This window comes from Typopeltis vanoorti, chromosome 6 (genome assembly GCF_054136105.1).
Source record: "Typopeltis vanoorti isolate ZY-2024b chromosome 6, IOZ_Tvanoo_1.0, whole genome shotgun sequence".
Taxonomy (NCBI): domain Eukaryota; kingdom Metazoa; phylum Arthropoda; class Arachnida; order Uropygi; family Thelyphonidae; genus Typopeltis; species Typopeltis vanoorti.
The window spans coordinates 104,859,307-104,875,319 of record NC_143554.1 but is presented as its reverse complement, the minus strand read 5'-3'; the positions used below and the strand labels follow the sequence as shown (position 1 = coordinate 104,875,319).

General features: G+C 34.2%; 1 protein-coding gene across 1 annotated transcript in view; it reads left to right on the top strand.

The window, feature by feature from the left end:
* Window positions 1–642: 642 nt before the first annotated feature.
* The window catches only part of btv (dynein cytoplasmic heavy chain beethoven), a 1,245,321-nt gene continuing 1,229,950 nt past the window's right edge, over window positions 643–16,013 (top strand). Inside the window, exons 1-2 of the mRNA XM_090394552.1 lie at window positions 643–797; window positions 5,194–5,465. Coding sequence (XP_090250678.1) covers window positions 5,274–5,465 — 192 coding nt within the window. The 5' untranslated portion in view covers window positions 643–797; window positions 5,194–5,273. The remainder of the gene's footprint in view (window positions 798–5,193; window positions 5,466–16,013) is intronic.

Below are 16,013 nucleotides of genomic sequence, written 5' to 3'. Positions count from 1 at the left end.
ATTATCCTTTAGATACTGCACATCTTTCTTGGGCTTCCTTTATATACTGACACAATAATTCTCCCCCCCCCCCCGGTCCATTCATCAGTTATCACCTTCTTTATCCAGATCAATCTAAAGATGTCACATAACCATTTCAATCCTGTACTACCAGCAGTTGATCATTTTAACAGACGAACTATCTGTTCCAGGGGATTTTCCATTCTTCATCTTTCTTAATGCTTTTTCAACTTCTGCCAGACTTATTTCTCTCATCACTATATTCTTTCCTATTTATTTTGTTATGGCTTTCATCTTGAAGATGAAAGATGAACAAATTCTCTCTTTTAATAACTTACGGTCGTAAGTATGTACTAAAGGAACGTATAAGCAACGAAATTTGTGAAACACGTTTAAACTCACTGACATCTATATTTTGTGATGAAACTTCTCTGTAGAGAATAATAATCATGCATATTATTAGTATTATTATTTTCAAGATCCGTGTACTTATTACTCTTATTATTGTTATATCTGTATTTTTTAAACAGAGTTTCCCCCCTGAAATCCGTTATAAGTGAGTAGTGGCAACCGTTTGTCATTACCACGTGTGTATGTTTATCGATTGCAGATGAAATGCTTAGAGTTCGGTAATTACGGATATTGCGATGAATATATTAAGATTTTTTAAATAATTCCTAATACGGAGGTTATCTATGATTTGAATGCTGCTTTCTTCCCCCAAAGAACAATATACAATATATGTATTCTCTTGCCCTGCATGCTAATTTATAAATTCCGCATCACAGTCATAACCGGTATGGGAATATTATTCAGTTATAGAATCAATGAAAGAATATTAAAATTCCTCTTTCTTTCATAACCAAATATTTTGAAACAAAAGTTTCGAAATTTTCCAGAGTTTATGAAAGATTATGCTATAATGAAAGTTTAGCGCTATTCAGTATTATTTAGTTATTATTGACTTGTTATTTGTGTTCTTAATACTTTTCCCGATTTTTATTTTATTGTTTATTTTTTATACTGTCCGGAGATAGTTATCATTGATAACCCTACACCCCCTCCCAAGAAATAAAGTTTGACACTTGGGAGTTCTTTCGTTTGGTGGGAGAAGGAGCGAGGACCAGGGCCCAACCTTGGAAGTTAAGAAAGTAAGTTGAGCAAGAGGGTATGGAGTGGTTTCTTTGCATGGAGGATGGTTGAACCACGGATGCATTGCCTAATAGAGTGGTGAGGGCACGAACAGTCAATGATTTCAAGGAGTGGTATGATAGACTTTGTGTTTTCTAGGGTGGGCCTCCCATGATGAGTCTTGTGACTATGGAGGCCTGAATCATTATCATAATAATAATTATTAAAATACTCTGGATTAGATATAGTTTTAGTAAGTTTTTACTTGGTTATAAAGTAAATCATACTACACCAGAAATTGTATTCTGTATAGTAACTGGTTGTGAAGATACTTCTTGAGAAAACTTTGTTTGCTCATGTTTGGTAAAGAATTAAAAGAAGAATATAATTTCTTGTCCAGTATCATTTACTATATACCTGATGCATTTGCTATTTAGTCCATTGGACCAGATATATTTGATCCCTTTTCAGCTCATCTTTATAAAAAAGCAACACCCTAAAATGCACTTCACAGTAGAAAAGGATCAAATAGCTCTCAGCCCTTTCTTACCACACTAATCATATGTAAGTACTGGAAGATGAGTGAGTGAGTTAGTTTAAATGTGTTTCACAAATTTCGTTGCCTATACGTTCCTTTAGTACATACGTACGAATGTAAGTTATCATATTGATATATGATGCGTGACTTATGATGGCCATCCCATTAGCGCATTCACCAAATACCATCTCAATCTTCTAACCTGGACTAGGGTGTTATTGCTGCCTTCAGAGCATTTACTTAAATACTTTTGCTCAGGATGTTGCTGCTACTGATGGTGAGAAGCCCTTCAGAGATTTTTGGAAGGAATATCATATTTTATTTTATACAAAGAATGTACATGCAGCATGGATGAGGTGACAGCAAAGTATATGAATTGGTAAACTGTACAGACTAAGTTGGATATAATATACACATATTTTTAAAGAAGTCTATTCCTGCTTTCACCTCACTCTTTGAAGATGAGCTAAATTATCCATGAATTATGATGGTAAGAAATCCTTTCGAGAATTTTGGAAGGAATATCATATACTGTACTTGCAGCATGAATGAGATGATGGCAAAGTATATGGATGGTGTTTGGAATAAGCTGCTTAACATCTATAAATTCAAAGGATTTGATGAAGACAAAGTCTTACAATAGATTGGTGGCAAGATAGTGCTTAGCAAAAGAGCTGTAGGATGACAATGAATGAATCCATAGCTTCCAACAAATGTTTCACATTTGTTGGAAGCTGTGGAAGAAGAGCTCAAACAATGACCTTATAGAGCTAGAAATACAAAATATTACAGAAGAAGAGAGAAAAACGCAGAACAAGAAGAGTCCTCACTCCTTGAAGATGAGCTAAATACTTTACATGTTATGCATGGTGAACCATCATCATCAGAATACTTTGTTGCAATTCCTGAATTTGAAGAATTTGTTGTTGATGGCATAGTCTTTCTAGCTTTCTCCAATTGTCTTATTAATATAGTAGCAGCTTTAAAGAATTACTCTTTCTCCATGTGTTTCTTAGCCGATTATTTTACTGGTAAGTGCAGTGAAGCACTGTACACAGTAATTTTATGTTACAATTTATAAATGATATTATTTCACTATAAACAAAGAGTAAAATTAACATTCAGGTATGTTCATTGTTAATGTATGATTATGATTCATATAACAATTCCAACTTGGAACCTTTTCAACTTATGATGAGATCATTGGAATGGAACCATGTTGTAAATTGGATTTTACAGTACTTACTCTAATAACTAATTGAGCCCAACCATATGGTATCCTCAAAAGCTAGTATCAAAAATATTATGTATCCCCTATTCTTCCCTCTCTAAACACATGACCAAAGCATTTCTATCTTTTGTATCTGAAGTACATTAGAAAAGTTAGCAAAAATATTAAATAAATATAACTTCATTTATTTCTAATTAACACTTCTAATTAACAGTATTCATCTGCTTACCAAAGATCAGACTCAATCTTCGATTACATCCTGGTGCCCTCTGACTATGGACAGACAGTAAGATCTGTTAAGATATATCTAAAAAAAAACCCAATATGTCATAAAGAACCCTAGTCAGGAATGATATATCAGGGAATGATAATCCTCTGTACACCCATTTACACAGGATTAGATGGAACAACATTAATGTGCTATATAGCATTGTTGGAGCAACTATTTTTAGGGCTAGCAACTGTACTGAAATGCTCTCCTCACTTCATCCCCGAATTAGAACATACTCTAATTTCATGACTCTGTACATGGTCTTGTCAAGTAGCAACGAATCAGTGATGTAATATTACACTGGTGTCTGTTCAAAACTTAAGAACCAACACTATTTCTGAAGATCTGAAGATTACAACTGCAAATTCAGATGAATTAGCTTGTGGAAATTTGTAAACTGATGATTTTGAGTAGAAAATGGGTACATGCAAAGGGGTCACTTGGCAGCACTTAACAGGGTAAAAGGCTACACTAAGCAAATTGTGTTTGAAGAAAGCTCTTTTCATGAAGGAATAAAATCATCTTGGAGGAAGTGAAATCATCTAGATTTCACTTCCTCCAAGTGAAATCTAGATGATTTCACTTGGAGGAAGAATTATTGGAAAGCTTGAAGAAGGGCTCAGAATTTATGATATTACTAGAGAGTTTGGAATCTTGTATAGTATTGTATCCATTCTCTGGGCAGCATTTTAAACCAATAGAATGTGTTCCAGACTTTTGCTAAGAGATCACTTTTGCCCTATCATGGAGCATAAAGACAGATTTTTGGTTATAACAGTAAAATATAATCAACACACTACAGCAAGTCAGCTCCATTCAAGAACAGGTGCGTGGATGTCTCGATAAACTGTGGCAAGACACCTGCAACAGTTAGGTCAATGTGTCTGAAGGATTGTAGTCTGCGTCCCTTTATTCACAGCTCATTGTAGATCACGTTTTCAGTGGCATTGTATCCATAAAAATTGGACAAGACACCAGTGGACTAATGTATTCTTTACAGATGAGATTCGGTTTAGTCTTCCGATTCTAGATGACACCTGATCTGGGATAAAAGTGGTACTATTTGCCATCGCAAGAATATTCTTGGAAGGGATAGATATAATGTTGACGGGATCATGATGTGGGGAGGCATTTTGTTTAATGGATGTACCAAGCTACAAGTGCTCTAAAAAGGGACTATGACTGGTAAACGATATTGCAACAAAGTTGTTCAACATCATGTTTGATTGTTCTGTGGTGCTGTAGGTGAAGAATTCATTTTTATGGATGACAGTGGACCACTCTACATTGTACATGAGCATACATGAGAGACTGAGGATATTAATCGAATCAAGTTGCCAGCACGCTCCACAGATCTCAACTCCATAGAACACATTTGAGCACAATAGGGAGATGCATTGCTGCTCGAAATCAAGTCACATGCAACAGATCTAGACATCAGCAATAAACAGGGAGATTAGAAGACATTGAAGAAAGTACAAAGAAGAGTAATAAACATTAATTTGCTTATAGATGCTAGGAAGATACAGCATGGTAAAAGAGGTAATCTCTGGGATCCGTGTAAAAGCAGAGTACAAGTTTAGCCTGTACCTCTTTGCAAGCAAGAGGAGTGTAAGGGCTTGAATTACAAGTTGCTTTAATGTGTAGCAAGTTTACCAACATTGAATAAGTTGAAGTCAAGGTATGAGAAATATTTTAGTCTGTATAGTAGATGGACCCCTCATGAAGCAATTTTTGACTTTATGGAGATGTATTTTGCAAGTGGAAGCGTATTTCTGTATTCTTTGCAAGATGTAAAATGTTGAATGAAGCAGCCTTTTGTAACAGTTGCTGTTACTTTTTTCATTCTTTATAATAAATTCTGTGCGAGATTTTTTAAAATGTAGTGTACAAAATTTGCATGATTGAAATATGCTAACATTGTTCTTGATAAATTGTATCTGTTAATTTTTAAATGCACAATATTTATTTGTTATTAATATACAAAAGAAAAATTCATATTTTTTTTTCTGATCCTTTTAGCATATGAAACAAGGAAAAGAAGTACATCTTTGAGTTAAGAATGTCATCTTCTGTAAGTTAATGAAATAAAGTGCAGAGATATGCCTAGTGGAGATAGCCGCAAAGATTTCATTCTTTCAGTTATAAGTGATTATTTTTGTCTTTCAGAACTTATTCACAATCTTTTTCATTCAGATTGTTTGAATGCATTTCTTGATAATAGAGATTGCCATGTTCTTACAGCACATATTGAGGATAAGGATAATCAGCCAGGGGTGTTCCTTTCAAATGATGTAAGTTTAGTATTTATTAAACTTAATATTGAAATGCAATAATCTATATTTTCAGTAATTTCTCTTCAGATATTATTATTATTTCATGACAACTTCAAGGAGTCCAAAGACTCATCAAGGGAGGGCACCTACTCTGCAATTCTCCATGTCCACCACTTAATCCACCAACTACACTGAACCACCACTACCATCGTTATCTACACCAATGCCATCTACTGCCCACCACCACCACCACCATTAGTATTTTTTTGTGTGTAAATTGTGTGTGTTCTGAAGCCCGATTTGTCAGTATGTGGGATGAAAAATCCAAGTTTCCGGGAGTAAAAACTCTGCTACCTTCATATGAGATTGGCTAACTCACCTTAATTGAAAAAACCCACATTAAGATTCCTCCATCACGAGAATCGAACTTAGGCCTTTTCCAATCTAAGCGTGCAACATACCGCCGTTCTTCCAGTTGCATTGTGGAGCTTCTATAGCTGTCATTAGAATGATTATCTTAATTTTCTTTAGTTTCTTTTTATTTATGCAATAAAAATGGATAGTTTTCTCTTTTATTTTTATAGAATGATTTGAATCAATTAAATTGAACTACAGTGGAGATCCACGATAGCAATCACAGTTTTGCAATCTACTGAAGAGTCCCACCACAACTGCATAAGAGCAGTACAGTTGTTGTCCTGATATTGGGAAAATGAAAGTTGAAATGACTAAACAAACACATGTAATAACCACAGTAATAAGTTTTAATAAGTAAATATTTCATCCTAAGTATTATAAGACATCGTCAGCACAGTTAATTCAAACAATACTAGGAATAACATTTAGGGTGAATTATTACAATGGAATCCCAATATGTGTGCAGTAGCGTGTTATAGAATTAAATTAAAATATATCTGGAGGGGAAAAAAAATAGATTACATTAAAATAAGATAACATATATAAAAATTATTTTACACAATTTTGTATGACAATTTCCCATATTTTAAGAATAGCAAGAATGTCATTACAGTTTAGATTTGTTCTGAAGTAGGGATTCAGCACTTTCTTTATATAAACGTTCATGTTTATATAAAGATCTATGTAGAGGTTTGGTGTTTTTCCAATGGATCCTATGGTTTGGGTTTTCAACTCAGTGTTGTGTGATGCCAGATTTCTGTGGTTTGATAAGACGGATATGGTCTTGATGTTCTGAAATGCGTTTATCAACAGATCTACCTGGCTATCCATAGTAAGACAATTTACAGGAGCATGAAACCTTGTACACACCAAGTAGCATCAGAGGTGAGAGTTTGTCTTTAGGAGAAGGTAACAAGTTATAGATCTGGTTGATTGGTTTGTAGGTAATAGCAAGTTTGCATTTCTTCTTAATTTTTAAAAGACATTCGGAGATACCTTTGACGTAAGGTATCGGAATCCTACGGGCTTATTCTTGTCTAGGTTGATGTGTGGGGAAGTGACTGTCAAAGGTATCTCCGAACATCTTTCAAAAATTATGAAGAAATACAAACTTGCTACTACCTACAAACCAATCAACCAGATCTATAACTTGTTACCTACAAACCAATCAAAGCATTTTTTATGGAACTGTTGTTGAATCTTTATATATAAGCAGTAATTTACTGCAGTTATTTGATTGGACATTTATTGCTACTAGGAAAGCCTTTTTTTCTTTTTTTTAACTTCTGGCAACTGACAAAAGAATGAATAATATTAAAATTCAAGGTATATTTTATACTTGTAGAACTGTATTACTTGTTATTGTGATTTACTCCTTTCTGCTGTTTTTTTTATTTGTATTCCCTGTTATTTTGATTTAATTGTAAAGGGGACAATCCTGTATACTTTAAGTATCAACTTTTTTGTGGGGAAGACAACAACAACTTTGCTCCTTTCTGTTGTCTTGTTTGAAATAATTAAAAGGATTTTGACTGCACTACAGGACTATATGTACATCATGATGTTACTATCTTCAAGTTATGTGTATGTTAGCTTTTCAGAAACCAGTTAAGAATGGTTTGCATATAGTTCTTGTATGGAAAAACAAGTATATGAACCACATATATTTAGTTTATCAACTTTGTGAAAAGGGAGAACAAGAGAAAATTAACTCTGATTTAGTGATGAATGGAAAAAAAAATTATCTTTATGAAGTGTTTGTGGATTTTATTTTGATTCTGGCTTTATTTGGTTTTGAAGATGGAAAAAAAAAGTTTTTTTTTGTAATTTTGCCTTTCTATGTTAAATTGAGTTTATATAAAATTTTCATTGCAAAAGATGGTATGACTGTTGGCCCATTAGATAATAAAGTTTTCTTATATTAATCTATAATTTTATGCATGTAGCATTTGTGATACACATGGAAAAGAGAAACCTATGTATTACAATTCTGTAGGATGATGGAAGAAGTTGTCACTTTTTTTTTTTTTTTTCTTCAAAGCTGAGTTTTCTGTAGGTTCTTGTTCTGAGGGTCTACAAGATGGCAAAACCTGGTATCTCAGCATGCAGTGTTCATGGAGGTAGAAATGGTGTCAGTATCTGATATGTTAAAGGACAGATCACTATATATGTCAATACTATATGTCTGGAAGATGGCAGACTTTGATATGCTGATGTGTCTGTTTTTGTCATCTGAGATACTGCATTATGTCATACTGTGAATAGGAAAAACCAGTGTATTAAGTTTTTCCACCTGGGAATTTTTAAAACTAAAAGTTAGTAAAAAAATTAAATAAGGAAATAGACAACAGAATCAACAAAGCAGGTATGGTAGGAAGTCAACTGAATAAATTTATATGGAATAAGAGAGAAATTAGTCAAAACACTAAATTAGCTATTTACAAGACTGTGTTCAAATGAATTTTAACTTATGGATCTGAGAGCTGGGGTAGAAATAAAACACTTGACCAAAGACTAGAGACCTCAGATATCAGAATCCTGAGAAAGATTAGGGTTGTGAACAAATGGCATCGATGGCAATATCATATTAAAAATGAGGATATTAGGAAAGAACTTAACATTGTTCAGCATCCAGGAATGTGTTAGCAGAGCTAATCTCAGGTGGCATGGTCACTTAAACAGAATGAGAGAGGAAAGATTAACAAAACAAGTGTTCTCTGCTAGGTTGATAAGAAAAAGACCCAGAGGAAGACCAAGATATAGGCGGATTGATAAAGTAAAAAGTGCCTTAGAAGAGAGAATATATAAGAGCTGAGAATGTTGGAGTCTTGACAGGTATGAGATTGATTTGGAGGAAAATTGTAAAAAGGAAGTTAGTAATGATGTAAGTTTTTCATGTAGTATCATCATATCCTTACATCCCCTTGAGGGTACTTGTTAGGAATTTGATGATGCTGATGAAAGTTGATAACGCTGATATATGATATATATGTGATATATATATATATATATAAGTTTTGCAATGTTCTTTTATTAGATGACTGAAGAGACATTATTTCTGTTTTGTTTGATGAGAAGTGGGGGGGGGGGGGGTTCTTTATTTGTTATATTGTGTTATGAAAATTAAAATGTGGATTTCTGTGAAGTGTAAAAAAGGCTTCCCCAACAAGCATTTCTTTACTGATGCACCAGAATAAAGATATTTGTGAATATTAAGCGTTCCTAAAGGGAAAGATATGATCAGGCTGGTAAAAGGGAAATGTTAATGGAAAACAAAAGTGCTATTCACTTGCACAAGGATGTGAGCCTTGATGATATAGATGAAGCTCCTGCCACAGCAGTCAGCACTGTCATGTGTCAAAAATCTGTTTCCAGTGAAACAGAAACAGAGCTGCATATTCAGACAATCATGGAGCTAAATTTTATTGGGAAACTATGTACCTACTTCTATGCCGTCAGTTTTAATATTTGAAAACAGCTCTAAACAGGACAATTCACAAACCCTACATGGATTTGAAAAATATGAATAAAACAGACTCCATTGCAGATCCCGATTGGCATCCTGAAATTGAAAACAGTAGCAGGAAAAGAAGTGACCTGCTTACAGGAGATCAAACAGAAAGATGTATATCTGTAAAAGAATGTCACTGAAATGGATAATGCAGCTGGGGGCCACAGCTGTCACAATATGATGGCTGTGGTCCCAGCTGTATAATCTGAATCTCAACAATGTGGTTCTGCAAGTTCATCAGACCTCGGAAGAAAGTGAAAAAGATTTAGAAAATGAAAAAAAGAAAAAACAGAGCAAAGTTTGCCATGCATAAACAGAAAAGGTTTGTTAATCTCAGGCAAAACTTTTATACCAATTTATCAGTACTACAGAATGAAATGTTTTGAAAAGTGCAAACCAGAATCTCAGGATTGAAATGTTTTGATTTTAACAAAATAACCTATGATGTAAAAGATGAATTATTATACAGTAGGATCACCATATTATGATTATTATTATAGTTACTACCAGACCTCCATGCAATTGAAGACTCATTATACCGTTACATACAAAGCCCATTAAACCATGCTTTAAACTCATTCAATGTATCTGCATTCATCACAATATCAAGCCATGCATTCCACTCTCCATGCAAAGAACCTGCTCCTTATTTCCATGCTCACACCCTCTTTATACAATTTCCAGAGATGTCCCCTTGTTCTGCCCACTCCCCCCATTCTGTGAAGAATTTCTTCCACATTTGACCTAGTAACAGCTCTTTACCAACTTAAATATCTCAATCATACCCCCCCCCCTCTCCCTCTCCTACTCCTATTCACAAGGCTTTGCAAATTGCATTCTCTCAGTCTGCCTTCATATCCCAAAGATGAGTTACCACCTTAGTCAGTCTTCTCTGGACTCTTCCCAGTATATATCCTTATTACCACAAAAACCAAAGTATCAAATTTGTGCACAGTAATCCATTCGAGGCCTTATACAATGGAAACAGAACCTCTTTATTTCTGCACACTAAGGTTTCTGCATCATTGCCATAATCTGATGTCCCATAATGCATGCTACTTTCATGAATAGGTTCCCTGTATATTAACTGTGCAGAACCTCTTTATTTCTGCACACTAAGGTTCTCCGCATCATTGCCATAATCTGATGTCCCATAATGCATGCTACTTTCATGAATAGGTTCCCTGTATATTAACTGTGCAGAACATCTTTATTTCTGCACACTAAGGTTCTCTGCATCATTGCCATAATCTGATGTCCCATAATGCACTCTACATTTCATGAATAGGTTGCCTGTATATTGAAGCTGTTGGCTGTGTATTGTATTACATATATATGCATTATATTATATATTACGTATTATGCATTGTTTATTACTGTGTATGATGGGAAAGATCACTACCCAGACCAATTTCAACCTTTATTATCATTATGTAAGTTGACATACTTTGAAAATTTAAACTTACATGATATAAATTTATTAGCTGTAAAATTTTCATCTATGGATCATAGGCATCCTCAGTACATTGACAATGAAACAAAAGATAAAATTGCAATTAAAGAATCATTTACAAAAAAAGTGCCACTATAGGTTAATAGGACAACAAACAGTCAGTAAAATTCCCAATTATTTAAAAAAATGAACATAAATAAAAGAAATAAAAAAATGACAATAATATTATAATTAAGAATTTGCATGAAAATGATGTAATAATGTTTCCCATAATGGGGATAACTGAAGGCCATCAGATCTGCTTAAGTTAGATCAGTGTGGAAAGGTCTCATAACTTTATATAAGCACTCTATAAGGAATCTACTTCTATGTAAAAGCTATGTTTTTTCCAACCCCCCCCACCCCAATGATTAGTCGAGATAGCATGTTTTGCTGGCCAGACTGTTCCGGTTCACACTACTGGATATAAGATTTATGTTCTTCATGTCTTCAACAACAAACTATACAAATAGAGGAAAACTCATGTTCACACTTTTAAGAATTTTTGCTTAAGTTTCATAGGCATCTTTATTACAGAATTATAGAATGGTAATCAAACAATTATAGGTAATTCTAAAAAGCACAGTAGTTAATGCAAGACAACTAAAAAGGGTGAATATTTTCCTAACTGGAAAAAAAAGTATGTATGTATATATCTACTCTATACTATAAAATGATAAGCTGAAATTGGAAATGGATGTGACGTCGGCTTGAAACAGATGTAGGCTGTAACGTTTTTTTGTAAATTTTTTCAACTTTTTTGTAACGTTTTTATGTAACATTTTTGTCATGTTATTTGAAATGTTTTGAAACTCGGGGACTATCCTGAGTGTTGAGTCTTCAAAATTTGAGTCATAAGAATTCAAGGAGAACTGCCTACCAGTCCGGAACACGGGAGGGTGGGTGCTGTAGGTGCCGGGGGGGGGAGAGCACCCTAGTGTGTATATGTATGTATATGTATATTTATATATATATATATATATATATATATATATATATAAAGTTAGGAAAATTAGCAGATTTCAAAAGTACTATCTTCCATAAAGGGGATAGATGTATGCCATCAGATCTATTTAAGTTAGTACAATGGAGTAATGTTTCGCATTTCTTTATAAATTGGTTTATGAGGAAATGACTTTTATGAAGGATTCTTGTCTTGTTCCAGTGAACTCCATGTTTAGTGGAAATATTGTTATTGTTTGATTGCTTCTGTAATTCTGTTCTAAAGATGCCTATGAAACTTAGTAAAAAATTCTACAAATAAGTAAGTTTTAACATCAGTTCTCTATTTCTATGGTTTGTATTATTATTATAGAGAGATACTAGTGAATAATGAATTTAGTACTATATTAACAATTTGTCTTTTAAATGTAGCTAACGGTCTATCCCTGATGATGTCCATGTAATGTCGGATGAAATATATTGGAGTTTTTGAATAAATTCTATATAATTATTGTTACTTGTAAGCTGTGAAACTTACTTTAATATGTCTAGTGCACATGGTCCATTAAATCTGTTAATTAGTACTAATATAGTAGTGTTAGTTGTGTATGAGGAAAGATCAAGAGGTATTCTAGGAACATAGTATTTAGAAAAATTAAAGACGGAAACTTAAAATGTTTACTTATGTATTATAGGCATTCTCAATACATTCATAATGGAACACAATATAAAATTACAATTAAATAATCATTTTCAAAAAGAGTTTCACTATATAACATTATTATGGCAACATATGGTCAGTAAAATATGTAATCATTAAAAAAAATTAGTCATATAATAATATGCATCATTATTATAAAAGAATTTGCATAATAATAATGTAGTAATATTTTCCATAAATGGAAGAACCAAATGCCATCAGATCTGTTTAAGTTTAGTTAGTTTTATGGATGACAATGGATGCAATACTACATTATACATGAGCAGTGGAGATGCTTCTGGAGACTGAGGATATTAATTGAATTCAGTGGCCCTCACACTCCCCAGATCTCAATCCTATAGATCACATTTGGGACACAGTAGGGAGATGCATTGCTGCTCGAAATTCTCCTCTAAAAAACAAAGAAAGTGTTATCCTTGCTTTGAAGGAGGAGTGGGCCAGTTTGCCTCAAGAACTTCTTGATGCCGAGCATGGTGCAATGTGTAAGAGCTGCATCACAGTTCGGGATATATTCCATATCCCGAACTGTGAAATGTTTTCAATATGGATATATTCCATATTGAAATGTTTCTCTGCATAGTTTCCTCTAAGCACTGTACATTAATTCCTTAACTTCCTTAATTCATTAATTCTCTAATATCCTTAGGAAATTTGTAACTTTTGCTAAAAATGTATTGCAGTTCAATTGTCAGCCTGGTTGGCCGAGAGGTTAGCTTATCTGCTCTCCAGCCAAAAGGGTGCAGGTTCGAATCCTGCCATGGGCATGGATGGGAATGAAAAACATATCCCAACTGATCAACAATAAAAGAATTCTTGCTAAGTATCAGACCAGACTCTGGGCGAAATTAGATGCAATCTCTCCAGGTTTAACCCACACTATTAACAGAGCATGGCAAATAAACATTACCTGTATAGATTGCATATTCTGGAATCACCATTATGCATTTGTTGTCCACGCCTTCAACAGACTGTCATTCCCTTATTCTATGAATGTTAGCTACTGGACTCCATCCAGATGCCCCTAATACATCACTTCAGGAGACGAATGGCCAGTGTCAAAACATACTTATCCAAAAGCATTACTCAGAATTATTTACATTTTCCAATAGGATCAACTTCCAATCACTGTAATATAATATAAACTATTCATAACGTTTTGCTTATGTAATGTAAGATATGTAGATATAAATATGGATGTCACTGTATGTATACAACATACAGATGTAAAAGTATAATTGTAAATATGAATATTAATACAAGAATATAAATATTAATGCATCATATGCAATGGAGCATGTAGGAAATTAATTACCTCCTGGTAGGGTTACTTACTAAAAAAAAAACACACACCTCAGGGTGCAATTTATTATTTAATACATGTGGGAAGGGAATTATACAAGCTTTTGGCAGTAATGTAGTCAGTATTACCTGCACTGAATCTGATACTCTCTCTCTTCATGGGTGGTGGATTTATTCTTCACCATTATTGTTCTCAGTATGTTATCTAAGGAAGTTGCCTGCTCCATTATCAATCTACCAGCAGCTCCTTAGCTTGCATATCTGCACATGCATACAGACAGACAGAGAGAGAGAGAGAGCTCTGATTTTATACCAGTCTGTACTGATGGTTCAAGATGTAAGTCTTATGTTTTAGATCTGCTGCTGTTTTACCTGACAACATTGTCTGCAGTCAGATCCAACTAAGCTCCATGCCATACACCTTACATGCAGTTGTGTGTCATACATACATCAGCAAAAGAAAATTTGCTATGAAAGATGTAGCAGTTTTCTTTTATCTGCTGAAACAGTTTAGAATCTTTCAAAATCTATAATTATATTATATGAAGATACTCGGTTTAGATGGCTCATTGTGCTGGATCCCCAACCACATTAGAATCAGCAGAAGTTAAAACTGCAGTTTTAATTTCTGCTGATTGATTTTAATGTGATTGCTTCATCAACTTAGACTTTCTTCACTTACTGTTTGTTAATTCCTTATAAAAAATATGAATAATTAATAAAAGTAGAATTGATCTATCAATATCAGTCATCCTGCATATAGCAACAACAAATAAACTGCATGAGATTAGGTCTGAAGTCAGGCATTGCAATCTAGTGTATTATTTAGGAACAGAATGTTCCTTCTTGGCTCCAGATAGGTTGCTTATTGTTTGTTAATTCCCTATATGGAATATGGATAAAAGTAGAATGAATCTCTCCGTGGCAGTAATCCTGCAGAGAGCAACAACTAATAAACTGCAGGAGATCAGGTGTGAAATCAAGTATTGGCAGTCCAGTCTACTAGTCAGGAACAGACCAGGGAATTTGTTCCTGCTTGTTTCACATAGATCACAGGCTGCTTGTGCATTCTTACTTACTGAGGGATGACTCACATGTTTGAGTATTGCAATACGTGTCTTAGCATGTATCATCTTCAGGAATGCCACATCTTCCTTCCCTTCTCATATGTCCCTTAGGACAGGTTCATCGTCACGAACCATGGGATCACTGCCCGTTGGTGTCCAATGGGCAGTGATCCCATGGCTACTTCATTATCTTCTTCCACCTTTCTTTGTCCAGTGCACAGTGTCGCAGTTTCTGTACACCCATTCCACACCAGTCCTGTATGCCATCTATCCATTCTCTGTATGGTCTACCTCTTCTGTTTACACCATCCATTATACCAAACATGAATGTCTTTATCTTCCAGTCCTCATTCATTCTGCAGAATGTGTCCAAATAATTGCAGCTTCCATTTTATAATCTTCTGCATTAGATTCTCCTTTGGTTGTATATCTTCTGATAGAGCTCTTCATTTGTGACTTTCTGTACCCATCCTATTCTTAGAATCTTCCTGTAACAAGTTCTTTCAAATGCCAAAATTCTTTTTCTTGATTCCTTATTTATTACTTATGTTTCAGATCCATACAGTATACCGCTAAATATGCATGTTTCCAGTACTCTTAGTTTTGTTTGCAGGCTGATCACTTTACTTTTCCACATGTTATCCATGTCCTTAAGATTTGTTCTTCCCTTTGCAAGCCAGATCTTTATTTCTTTTTTACAGTCCAGATCATATGTCATTTTACTCCCCAAATATGTGAATTGTTTTACATTTTCTATATCAATTCTTCCATCCACTTGTATCTTTTATTTCAGGTTTTTCTCACCAAATACCATTGTCTTTGTTTTTTCCAAGTTCATAACAAGTCCAAACTTTTCCTTTCCTCAATTAACAGTTTCAATGTTTTTTGTAGTTCTCTTTTGTCTTCTTCAATAATGACAATGTCATCTGCAAATCTCAGATTGTTAATTCTCATCCCATGCACTGATATTCCTTTTGCATCATCTTTCATTTTATTCATTGCTCTTTCTAAATGTGCGATGAAAATGCTTGGTGATATTTGATTCCTCCCCCCCCCCCCCCCGTCCAGAACTTCTGTTTGTTTTAAACCATTTCCCCAAATCATCACCTATCCTAAC